The 12,691-nt window shown below is 47.3% G+C and overlaps 1 protein-coding gene across 2 annotated transcripts in view; it reads right to left on the bottom strand.

The window, feature by feature from the left end:
- Positions 1-883: 883 nt before the first annotated feature.
- The window catches only part of LOC105545674 (multivesicular body subunit 12B), a 71,975-nt gene continuing 60,167 nt past the window's right edge, over positions 884-12,691 (bottom strand). For both annotated transcript variants that reach the window (XM_011988694.1, XM_011988693.1), the window contains exons 4-6: positions 12,173-12,269; positions 6,307-6,436; positions 884-2,924 (exon numbers count right to left, since the gene is read on the bottom strand). In XM_011988694.1, the coding sequence (XP_011844084.1) occupies positions 2,798-2,924; positions 6,307-6,436; positions 12,173-12,269 (354 nt within the window). In that variant the 3' untranslated portion in view covers positions 884-2,797. The remainder of the gene's footprint in view (positions 2,925-6,306; positions 6,437-12,172; positions 12,270-12,691) is intronic.

The raw sequence follows: 12,691 nt of genomic DNA, 5'->3' as shown, positions 1-12,691 counted from the left end.
CTGTGTAAAAAGTACACAAGAAAAAGACGAGGGAAATATAACAAAAGGTTATATGGAATTCCTGTTTTTTCATGCTTTCTACGTTCTGCCAATTTTCTACAAGCCTGGATTACTCTCATCATCGGAAAAGACCCACGCAGTGCTCAGGGAACAGGGAGTCGTCCGGAGGGGTTGCAAGGGACACATTGATTGTGAAACTGAATGCTTGCCTGGATTCAGGTGGGCGCTGGGGAGCTCCTCGGAGGTTCACCACGTGCCCACACCACCCCAGGGACTCGAGATGTCCCGGAAGCGCTCACAGAAGACGACCCAGCACAGGCCCAGTCCAGGAGCCTCAGGGAGGGCTTCCTGGGAGAGGAGTCCTCTGCGCTGAGGCCTGCCAACCAAACACACCTCATGTGCAGGGAGCACCGGAAGCAAAGGTGCAGAAGCCAGGAGCAGGAAGGGAGGAGGAGGCTCTCAGCGCAGCTTAATGTCTGGGGCTCGAGCTGGGAGAGGGAAGACAAGAAATCCCCGAGCTGGTGTGAGGCCCTGCAGGCCCCAGTGAGGGGCCTGCCCTACCTTATAGGCTCCTGGCAGACCCCCAGCACCTGAAGCACAAGCCCCAGCCACTGCTGCTCACCAGAGGGGAAGCGATCACGTTCCTTCTCTGGAGAGTGCAGAGACCTGAAGCCTCAAGGAATAAAACAGCGTACTCATCCTTGCTGGTCTTCGATGGAAAAATTTGAATGAATAATCAACATTTCATTAAAAAGAAAAAATCAAAGATACTGGATAGGAAAACAATATCAAAAAAAACTCCCACAAAAACCAAAAAACCCTTATGGTCGAGGCTCACATAGGTGTGCATCCTACCTGTAAATTACTGCACAGGACAACTCGGGACAGACAAGTGGTTTTTACTTGGAAGCATTAATGTACATTCAATTATCCTGCTGCATACTGGCTGACTTAACTCAGCCAAATTAGAATACATTTTATATTGACTATTTTGACATTTGTTTTATTTGGCAAGTAAAACAAAACTGATCCAATTTCCTTGCAGCCATTGTAAACCATAAACGGTACGGCAGAGGTGATAAAGTACGTAAGCCTTATAAACACTTGGGTCTGATGCGCTGCCCTGCAATCCTGCCAGGCTGCTGGTGGCTCAGTGTTCTCGGCCGCCTTGCTTCAGGTGCAAGTGGCCTTGCTCTCACAGTGACCGGCAGGTTTCCGAGAGCACTCTCTCTGCTTTATCTGAGAAAACTGGCGCTCGCCCTTTATCCACAGAAAGTCAAAACCTGCCTGAGGTGGTGCCCATTTCTGGGCCCTTCTAAACCACATGATGTCAGCAGGGAGCAGCTGTAACGACTTCAGGGCAACTGCTCCTGTGGGGGCTTTCCAGCCTCTGCAAGGAGCCCAAACTTGAGCTGACCCAAGTACAGGCAGGCGATGGGCCTCAGCACAGGTGATGGAGGACCCCAACACACAGGTGATGGCCTTAGCTGACCCCCCAGCACAGGTGACACACCTGAGATAGCCTTGAGCACAGGTGACAGTGACCCTCGGCAGTGCCCTCCGGGGTGGAGCTGATAGTGCTCTCGCTCAGAAACGGAGGAACAAGTGCTGATGTGCGGTGCTAGCCTCATACTCCTGAACCTAACAAAGAGACTCAACTGTTCACCCTGCAACTCTGGGAGGCTCATTAGCGATTTCTAACTTTTTATGCCAAATGAAACTGAAAACTCCTTCTAAAGTTCCAGGCAATTCCAGGGGTAGTTAAGTTTAAATACTACTCTTGGTTTATGAAACTGTCACAAGAAAGACCAGATTGTCTTTATAGGGGGATGTCCCAGAGGACAGAGTCCTCAGGGCTTCAGGGCCTCATTACAGCGCATTCTCCCAAGTGAGGCGGAGGCTTGGCACAGAGCAACAGAGTACAGACAGCTGGTGGCATGTCCCGGAGGGCAGGCTGTATTGTGGAGGGCCCAGGAAGACCCACCGGTGACTCTTCTGTCCCCTGACAGATTTTGTTCATCTCTATTCACCCACGTGGAAGCTTCGAGATCCATTCTCATTTACATTACGTCAATCCCTAAGTGTTGCTGCCTCACCGTTCTTGTTTTATTTTACTTTTGCAGTCCCTTTCTCAAGCTTAATCCATCAGTGCTGTTTGTTCCTTGCCCTCAGTTTACTCCTAGTGATGCACAGGATTTTTATTTGACAGGATTATTTTTGCAGAAAGTGTAGCGACTGTTACTACCTCTATTATAACTGAAATCAGTTGCAGAGCAAACAGCTGGCTCACCCAAGTTTCTCTGTGGAGACAATTATTAAAACTAGCATTTCCTGAAAAACTCCTCACTATTCTCTCATACCCAAACTACCCATTTCTTAGTTTATAGATCATTAGAAAAAGAAATTATATGAAAATGAAGAATATAAGAACTCACCTACCCTTCTGGGTTGCAAATGAGTTGTTGGCCAAGATAGAGAAGGAATTTGACCTTAAGGCCAGTGACCCCAACTCCATGGCTACACAACACATGTCTGTGTGTAGCTAGCAGCTCTTTTGAATAGCAAGCCAGTTTTAAGTTGCATAATGTGCAGTTTTAGGAGCCTGCAGAACACGTACAAAATGGACTACAGAATGGCCTTTGCATTCACGTAATGCAAAGATTTCCAAGTGGATTTTTAAAAATCGCCTCTAAAGATATATTGCTTCTACAGTTGTTCAGCAGACACTTGGTGGTGTTCTAAAATGTTGTGCAGGGACCCAAGACCACAGGACAACACAAGACACCCCAACAAGGCCTCACCTGGGAAGGTTGGGGGCTGGGGTGGAAGCAGCTGATGACTGGGAAGGCGTTGTGGGTTGAGATGAGTCATGATTTCTTGGTACTCTGCCCATTCGATACCAGATCCCCATGCTGTTCAGTTCCCTTTAGGAAAAAAGAGAAATCTTCATGGCTCTGGTTAGCACAAAGCATTTACCTGAGTGACAAAGCAAACCAACTAACTTAAAAGGGTCATGGCCTCAAACACCAGGGAATCAATTCTCACCGCCCACATGAAATGGGTTCCATCACCTCCTTTGTGCTCTGGGCATCACAGTTCACATGAGGGTGACCTGTTCCATCTAGGCAGGCCTTCAGGACAAGGCCGCCTGTGTCACCCTCCCCGAGCTTGCCTTCCTACTCCAACTGGTACTTTCCTTGCTTCTCCAAACTTCTTTCTGTTTTGCCAGTTCCTTGTAGAGTATGACGTGATAATCCACATCAAGTCCTTTGTGGAGTTAGGAGAGACAGATAGGGAGATGCTGGTTTTTAACCATGAGATGAATTAGCCCCCTACTCTCTAACACACCCCAATCTCAGGATATAGCCTCTTCCAGCTGTGTGTCACCTGCCGTCGGCCTCATTCTCAGGGTCAGTTTGGGAATCATCTTCAAACTGCAAAACTCGCCCCACAAACCACACAACTAGGAGTGGACACCAAGGGGCTTCCCAGATACCGCACAAGCTCTCCTGTGACTTCCCTCACACAGTTACCACAGCCCTGACCCCTACTACACCACACACTCGTGAGTGCTGAGGAGACAGCCACGCTCCTAGGAAGAGTGATGGGATCATGTTCACCATATTCAGTTTCCAACTTCCCAGTTGCCCCACAGAACTGCATCTTTGGGACCTGATGTAGAGGAATATAATCTCTTCAAAAAATGGAGAAAGACTTATTCTGTGGGAACCCCTAATAAGCTTCTCAGGACACCACAGGAACCATGTAAAACCACAATCCTGTCTTCTTAGATGAGCGATTCCAGTGAGCTGCACTGATTTCTCCACATCTGGGCCATGGCCTCTAGCTGCCAGGCTTTCGAGGTGCTGTTTGGAATGTGAGGTTTCTATCTTCCCCAACTGACAATCCCAAACCCTTGCAAAGTAACACGTAGAACTGTGCCCACTTTTAAGAATAAGTGGCTTAGAGTTCTGAATACTGAATTCTCTTTCTTTGCTTAAAAATAACACTGGAATTGTCTTCCTCTGGAAGAGAACTGTTGCCCCAAAATGAAATAAAACTATAGCCATATTTCCAAAGTGATATAAAGGAAAAAAGGCTTTGGTTTTATCAAGGTACGTACTGGTAAATATCTTTTCCTTAAAATTGGTTAAATTGGTTAAAAATGGAATCTTTTTACAACAGGATAGTTTATAATTAAAGATACACATAGCGACTGAAATTAGATTTAAAAGTTCATTACGAAATTGCTGGTTTCTGCCATTTGTATGTAAATGGGTGCTTCTGAGGTGCCTGAAGTATGTTTATTCTAACTATTTCCTACTCCTGTAGTCCTGTTTACATAATTAGTGTAACCCATGTTGCAAAACAGGATTTTTGAGCGTGTAGGAAGGGAATGATCACAGAGTCCTTCTTAACCACATGATCTTGACACAGAGCATTCCGATGCCAGAGCCGAAGCCCCCAGAGGTGAAACTCTGCATTTCTGTGGTACCTGCTCCCTGCATGCTTCAAGCAAATGCCACAAGGGTTCATCTGCTGCTCTCACCGGGTCTAGGCTATCAGGAAAGGCCCTGGCTGATAAAAAGGCAGCTCTGGGCTCAAATGAACAAGAGTAAAGCAGAGTACAGGCCTGAGCCAGGAGGCTGGCCTCAGAAGCTAAGGAGGAGAGAGTGTCTCTGGGAGCCCACAGGGAGACACATGGCAGCTCCCAGGCCTGGCCAGGGAAGAGGCACATGGCTGAGGGGGCTGTAAACCATCTGCCACACCAAGTAACCGGCACACCTGGATTTCAGTTGACCGAGGACAGTGAACATCTATTTCCTTCCAGACAGCTGGCATCCACTAACCCCCTTTCTGACTTTTGACTTCCCCTCTGTATTTTAGGGGCAGCACCAGTCATGGTTAGTCCTTGAGTTCCCATGGAGCTAATCCTACTTCCTGCTCAGGCCTGGTCAATGGAAGAATTTTCCAGAAAACCGTGACCAGCCTAGGGTGCACATGACCCTACCTAGATCAATCAAGACCAATGAGACTAAATTCTAGAACTTCTTTTGAACTAGCAGGAACACAGACTTGCTCTTGGCCTCTGGACTTGAACCTGGATGAAAAGCAGGTGGAGCTACTGCAGCACCAGGCCTCCTGGAGGGGGAAACATGTCAGAACAGAGCCCAGCACCAGAGCCAAAGGGAGACAGGGAAACCAGAACCCAGTGCCGGCTTTCAAGCTTCCGCTTCCAGGCGTGCCGGTCCTGCTTCCCCAACTCTTCTGTGATGCCAGCCAACAAATTCTTTCTTTTGCTCAAGCCAAAGTGGGTTGGGTTTCCTGTCACTTACAATCAACAGAGCCCTAAGTGAAACCCTGGGATTTCACTGTACTAAGTATTTATGGAGCCGCAACAGAGCCAGGCCCATGCTCAGGGCTGAGGCTACTGGAGAAACAAGACACAAACGGGCCCAGGCCTCAGCAGTTCTCTGCTTACTGGGGAATTATCATGGAGCTGTGTAATATTTATGTTTCTTCCTGACTTGGAGCCCTCCACTGGCTTTCCAGTGTGCTTGGAATAAACTCCAGGCCATGTCCTAGGAGGTCCTGCCAACCCTCGCCCTTGTCCCAATACTCTCCCTGGCTCTTCCAGCTGCATGGGGCTGCGTTCTGCTGCCAGAACGTGCCATGCTCATTCCCACTTCTCTCCTTCTGCTTCTGCTCTGCCTCGAAGGCCCTGCCTTCACATCTGTGCATGGCTGGTTTCCTGACATTCAGGCCTCTGCTCAAGTGTCACCTTCCTGACCCCCTCACGGAAGAGGCCCCCACTCCATCATTGTGTTTCACTGTCTTCACTCTCTGGAATTATCTCATTTATTTTCTCGTTTATTGCTCGTCTGTCCCTTTTCGAACATCAGCTCTGTGACAGCAGGGCCTTTGCCTTACTCATGACCACATCCAGTGACCTTGGCCCCACGGTACAAAATAGGTCCCTGTGACCTTTCCTATAGGGGGAATAACGAGTGTGGAGAGCTGAGGCTGGTGGCATCACAGGGTGTCGGGGAAGGACCCAGAGGAGCTTCAAGGCTGAATGCGCAGAAGGGCAGGGGGGGAAGGGCCCTAAGGTAGAGTCAGCAGTGCGAGCCCAGGCGCAGAGAGGCCGCAGCTGAGCAGGAAGGGCAGTGAGGAGCACTGGGCTGACAGAGGCCCATGGCCGAGAGCCTGGGGGCCACATGGAAATCTCTGGGACCTCATTGCCTGGAATGGCCTGAGTGCTGTCATGAAAGAGTAGCAGCTGAGAGTCCTGTCATTAAGACTCACCCGATAAACGTGTACTGAGGTGGGGCCTGCTTGGTCCGGCCCATGATCCGAATGTCACAAATTGCAGCTTCCGTTGAATCCCGTGGAATAAATTTAATGCACAGCCTCTTCTTCCTAAAAGCCACTTCCTCTGAAGGAAAGGACAACAGAAAAGGTATGAGTTTTCCAGAGATACCACTGTCTCTATTCTGAAAACCACATCCCTTGTCACACCCTGTTCCTGGCAGCAGAAGTGGCAGGTCACCTAAGCTGCTAGACAGAAGGGCTGGGCTCTGCCGCCTGCCTTCCCTGGGGCTGCAGTCACCCTGCTCTGCATGCAGGACTCAACCCAGACACTTCCTGCTGAGAAGGGGACTGCACACCCTGCAGTAAATCCGGGTGGCTTCTAAGAGCCGCAACCACAATCTGCTCATTGCTCAGCCACCAGAAACCTGCACGCTGATGCCCTGAGCATTAACACATTTCACCACATGGACTTCTTTTCTTTTCTGCTTTTTATCATAGAAATCTTCAAACATACCCCAAAGCAGAGAGAACAGCGGAATGAATCCATGTGTTCCCGTCACCCAGTGTCAATGCTATGCACAACGGACAAGCTGGTTTCTTCTCCTCCCACCCCTGCAACTTTGCTGGATATTTAAAATGAATCCCTGACGACACCATGTCATGTCGCCACCAATACCTCAGTAGGCATCTAGGTCACTGTTCTTTAAAGACCGCCATGCCATCACCATTCCTAACAAAACGAACAGAATTCCTGAGTATCATCCAATAGAGAGTCTACATTCACGTTTTCTCCAGTCTGTCTGCATCCGGATCCCCAGGATGCTGAGGCACTGCCTTTGGGTGTCAGGCCTCCCAGACCATCTGACTCTGGAGCAACCACTTCTGCTCCCTTTTCTTCAGGGCACTGATAGTTTGGAGAAATCGGGTCATTCCCCTGTGCCTCCTGTAGACTGACAGAGCTAAAGCCTTGATTAGACTCAGGTTAGGTTTTTTTAGATGCACACGCTGTCCTGGGGCACGTGTAAGTCTAGGCTGTCATATGGTGAGGCCCGGAGTCTGGCTGGGCCATTCTTGTTGAGCTCTGCTGGTGTCGGCCTGGGCCCTCGGTCATACAGTTCCCCAACTGCCATCCTCTGAGTACTTTGTCACCCTCTGATGACTGTTGCTAAGATCCATGCTTTATTAAAGGTTCACAATGGTGATTTTTGAACTCTGTCATTCCTTCTGCTTTTTTTCCTTTATTTTTTTTGAGATGGAGTCTTATTCTGTCACCCAAGCTGGAGAGCAGTGGCATGATCTTGGCTCACTGCAACCTCCACCTGCTGGGTTTGAGTGATTCTCCTGCCTTGGCCTCCTGAGTAGCTGGGATTACAGATGCGTGCCACCATGCCTGGCTCATTTTTGTATTTTTAGTAGAGATGGGGTTTCACCATGTTGGTCAGGCTGGTCTCAAACTCCTCACCTCATGATCCACCCACCTTGGCCTCCCAAAGTGCTGGGATTACAGGCGTGAGTCACCGCGCCCAGCCTCCTTCTGCATTTTTTAGCTAGAATCCTTCTATATATAAAAAATAACTTTCCTTCATCAACTATTTGGTCTCCCTGAAATAAATTTTGTATAGGAAAAAAAAGGATAAGCACATGATTCTTTTCTCTTACTTATCAAGCCTTAGAGTAAGGAGTTGGTGCTTGAGCAACCTCCAGTGCTGACCAACGGGAGGTGTGTGTGTGTTTGTGCTTTTAAGCCTGAGTTTCAACTAACTGCAGCCATTTAATACACGAGTCAGACAGACCTGGGTTGAAATCCCAACACCAACATTTTCTGGCACTGTGACCTTAGGCAAGTTACTTAATTTCTCTGAGTCTTGGTAAATTGTAAAAGGGAGTTAATGAAACCCACCCCGCAGGGATGTGGGTTGGATGCACTGTGCCAACACGTATGATCCACCTAGCCCAGTGCCTGGCACACAGTAAGTGCTCAGTAAAGAACAGCTGTGTGGGATCTTACTGTCATTATTGGCAAGTAAGCCTCTAGCGTGTAATTTATGCCCGTACTTGGTATTGGGTTTCAAGACCTTGCAATTCTGTGGCAGGAAGTAAGACATTCAACAGCACATTCAAATCAAGGAACAGAATGAGGGGAAGTACAGCCCTGCCCGGGGGTTCTTATAGGAGCCAGGAGTGGGGAGCGGGACAAGAAAATCAGTGGAATTGTTTTTGTTATTATATTTTTAGGGGGGTAGGGTCATTTTTTAAAGAGTCAGATAACTTTGTGCGTTCCTCAGGCACAGAAACTGAGGGCTAGAGCAGATCTACCAGCGGAGAGAAACAACGTTCTGAATCCAGACCCTAAACATTGCTAAACATCTAGGAAATGAACCTAGTACTGGAAATGAAGAGGCCCCTGCTACCCACCCTCCTGTGTGACAAGACCCAACCTCAGAGTCCACACTTGGGACGGCAACCTGGGGAATGGGGGGCGCTGTTCACAGTAACTCTGCACCTTCAAAGATTATCAGCTGATCAGATTGGCCTTAGAAGGCGTGAAGAAGATGAGACCTTTACACAAAGAAAACTAACGCCGGGTGTTTCACTTGCTGTTGCCACGCTGCTCTTGGCTCCATTCCTCCGTCTGCAGCAAACCCGGGGTAAGAGATGGAGCCACTAATTACACATGCTTAAGCAGGCCTAATTTTAAGTAAACATATTATACATAGTCAATAGAAATGTGTTCAGTCATGCTAATGAACACAGAGAAAGTACACAGTACTTTACTAAAACAAACAGTCTTCCAGTTTTTCAGTGCTATATGGATTACAGCAAACTATATTTTAAATGAATTACAGGAGTCTCCTGTTTTTGGCTGACTTTATAAAATCAGGGCCTTGAATACTCTCCAATGATACAGAGCTGACCGTAAGGCTTATATGGTCAGCTTGGGCTCCTCTGTCCCCCAGGTAAAGCCTCCAGGAAATGTTGCTAGAACCAGACATGAAGAGGCTCCCTGCTGCTCACCCTCCTGTGTGACAAGGCACCTGGCATTGGGCCCAGGACCGATCTCAGAGTCCACACTTGGGGCAGCAACCTGTGCACTCCCAGTCACAGGGGAGAAACTTCCCAACCAAGACCCCTGGGCCCCACAGCCGCTGGTCCCCAAGTCCAGACAGGACAGAGCCTCAGTGAACTGGTCCAACTAACTGAGAGGAAAATGCGGAATGGAAAACCCGTTGCGGCTCCACGGCACATCAATATAAAGACATTCGAAGTCAACTCACTGTCAAAAAATGAACACCAATGCAAATTTTAAAACTGTGAAAAACACAGGGGAAAAGGAGGAAAGTGATCTAAGTCTTTGAGAAGACTGTAGATCCTAAGCAGAGGAGATAACGCAAATGGCCAACAAGCACATAAAAAGATGCTCAACGTCATTTGCCATCAGACAAGGGCAAACGGAAAGCACAGGAGATTCCATTTCATACCCACTAAGGGGCCTACAATCAAAAAGACAGACAATAGCAAAGTGCTGGTGAAGATGTGGAGGAATTGGAATCTACGGACACTGCTGGTGGGAAGAAAAAACGGTGCAGCTCCTTTGAAATACCATTTGGTAGTTCCTCAAAAATATCAAGTTACCATGTGACCCAGCACTTCCATGACTAGGTAGATACCCAATAGAAACGAAAACATAAGCCCACACGAAAACTTGTACACGAATGTTCATAGCAGCCTCATTCCTAACAGCCAAAAAGTACGAACAACCCAGATATCCATCAGTTCAATGGATAACCAAAATGTGGTATATCCATATGTTAGTATTTGGCAATAAGAAGGAATGAAGTGATGATCTATCCTGCAACATAGGCCAACCTTGAAAACATTATGCTAAGAGAGAGAAGCTGGTCACAAAAGACCACACACTGTATGATTCCATTCATATGAAATGTCCAGAATAGGCAAATCTATATAGAAAGTAGATCAGTGGTTGTCTAGGGCTGGTAGGGAGTGGGGAGGTGAGGGTTGGAGAGAAATAAGGGAGTGATTGCTGAGGGGTACAGGGGTGCTATCCTGACAATGGGTTTTGGGGGTGATATAATGTGCAATAATGGTTGCACAACTCTGCCTTTACTAAAGGTCACTGAACTGTGCATGTTCAATGGATGAATTGCATGGTAAGTGAGTTATATCTTAATTTTTTAAAACCCTATACATTAATATAAAACATATCTGTAAAATGTGCTTATACACAGGCTCTTCCAGTGTGGTGCTGTGGTTAAAAGTGTAGCTGGAGGCCGGGCACGGTGGCTCAAGCCTGTAATCCCAGCACTTTGGGAGGCCGAGGCAGGCAGATCATGAGGTCAGGAGATCGAGACCATCCTGACTAACACGGTGAAACCCCGTCTCTACTAAAAAATACAAAAAACTAGCCGGGCGACGTGGCAGGCGCCTGTAGTCCCAGCTACTCGGGAGGCTGAGGCAGGAGAATGGCATAAACCCAGGAGGCGGAGCTTGCAGTGAGCTGAGATCCGGCCACTGTACTCCAGCCTGGGCGGCAGAGCGAGACTCCATCTCAAAAAAAAAAAAAAAAAAGTGTAGCTGGAGTAAGATGTATGTGAGCATTCTAGTTATTCCTCCAGTTCCAGACGCGTGACCTCGGCTAAGTTCTTTAATACCTAAGGAGTGAGTATGCTTCATTTTTCTCATATCTGAAATGGGTATAATAATGCCCGTCTCGTAAGAGGGGTCTTCTGAAGAGTAAATGAAATCAGGGAGGTAAAGCATTTATCACAGGGGTGAGCATGCAGTAAATGCACACTAAGTATCAGCTCTTATGATTATCAAGTAATACACAAAATCATAAATGACAAAAAGCAATCCAATGACTAAACGTGAAGAGACCATCACGAAAATAAAAATATGCTATACAATGGGGTCTGCTGGTTTCATGAAAATAACAGGTGGGATCTGCGTAGAGACAGAAACTCTGGTTCATATCATACGAAGTGCTAGCAAGAAAACAGCAAAAAATAGTGGGACCAACGTGGGCTAATTATGAGAGAATAAAGTATGAGACAGAAAATAAGACAGAGAATTTAATAAACAAACCCTGAGTCATAATGAAAGGATTCTCTGTATTTGTTTTGTATTCACTACTTCACTGTTGTAGACATCATAAAGTTGGCTGACCAGTGATTAAAAATGAAACAAGTAAGTTAAATTACACCAGAACAAGGAAGCCAAATCGCCAGAGGTTTTCCAGCACCATTTAATAACTCATGTGTGGGTCAAGAAGCTCCAAGGGCTCCAGCACCCTGAAGACGCTGCCGATTCCTCAGTGATTCACTTCTGCTTGGACCTGCTCAGTGGTCAGAATATTCAGTCCAATTCGAACCTATGAATTTTAATTTGCAGCCTTTTTGATTCTCACTTTTCTTGTTTGCTCTGTGGGCCCCAAATGGGCACATTATTGGCTTTGTGTTCTCTGGGCGTCTTTTGATTGTTTTCTTTCTGCTTCCTTCTGGGTCTTGTGCCAAGCTTGGCTTCAGCAACACCAGAGGAAGGACTAAAGACAAACTATATCCAGTTTCACCATTCCGTTCCCCAGTGAGTCCATTCAGCAGGGAGCACCATTCTAAAAGAAAGGGACGTTCTGCTCATTTACATGCCGCTACCCAGAATCCTCTGCAAACTCCTTGGAGAACCCAGCCAGAAACACATCAAAAGCAGCAGGGTTTGTTCATGGGCATGCAGTAAGACCTCCGAAAATGTTTCTGAAGAAAAATGCACATTAAAAAAACACCTAGAAATATATCTGGAGGAAGAAAACCCTCATTGTGATGAGTGCTACTAAAGGATGACTCACGTGTGTCCACTGTCTCCTGAATTGGGATGAAGCCCACAGGCAGTGTGTCCTTGATGTCAATGAGCTTCATATCTACTAACACGTTCCCCAGATGACTCTTGGGAAGAAAGAAAAGAGATACAGACTATTAATGTGAACATGCCTGTGGTGGCTTTGCCATTTTGGCTTCAAGATGCATATTTAACACAATGACTCGTGCAGCTTTATGACAGCAGGTTAATTAGAGTAGGTGACACTTAATGTTCCCCAGTGGTTACACAGGGACTCGTGTGGCCCCCGGGAAGGAGTTTTATCTGCAGAACCTCAAAGCCACTCACTCAGACACAGCCTTGGTGAGGCAGGAGCAACCCAGGAGATGCTTTAGACATAACCCAGCAGAGGGCAGCTGTGCACACACGTCCCGGGACCAGGCTGCCACTCAGCCCTGAGCATCAGATCTCAAGGCCAGGAGGTTTTAGGAAGAGCAAATTCCTGAGGCACTCGTAGGACAGAGATGCATCTAAACCTAATAGGGAACCA

Source organism: Mandrillus leucophaeus, unplaced genomic scaffold (genome assembly GCF_000951045.1).
Source record: "Mandrillus leucophaeus isolate KB7577 unplaced genomic scaffold, Mleu.le_1.0 Scaffold335, whole genome shotgun sequence".
In the NCBI taxonomy this organism is placed as follows: Eukaryota; Metazoa; Chordata; class Mammalia; order Primates; family Cercopithecidae; genus Mandrillus; species Mandrillus leucophaeus.
The sequence above is the reverse complement of the archived record's forward strand: the minus strand, read 5'-3'. Positions and strand labels throughout refer to the sequence as shown.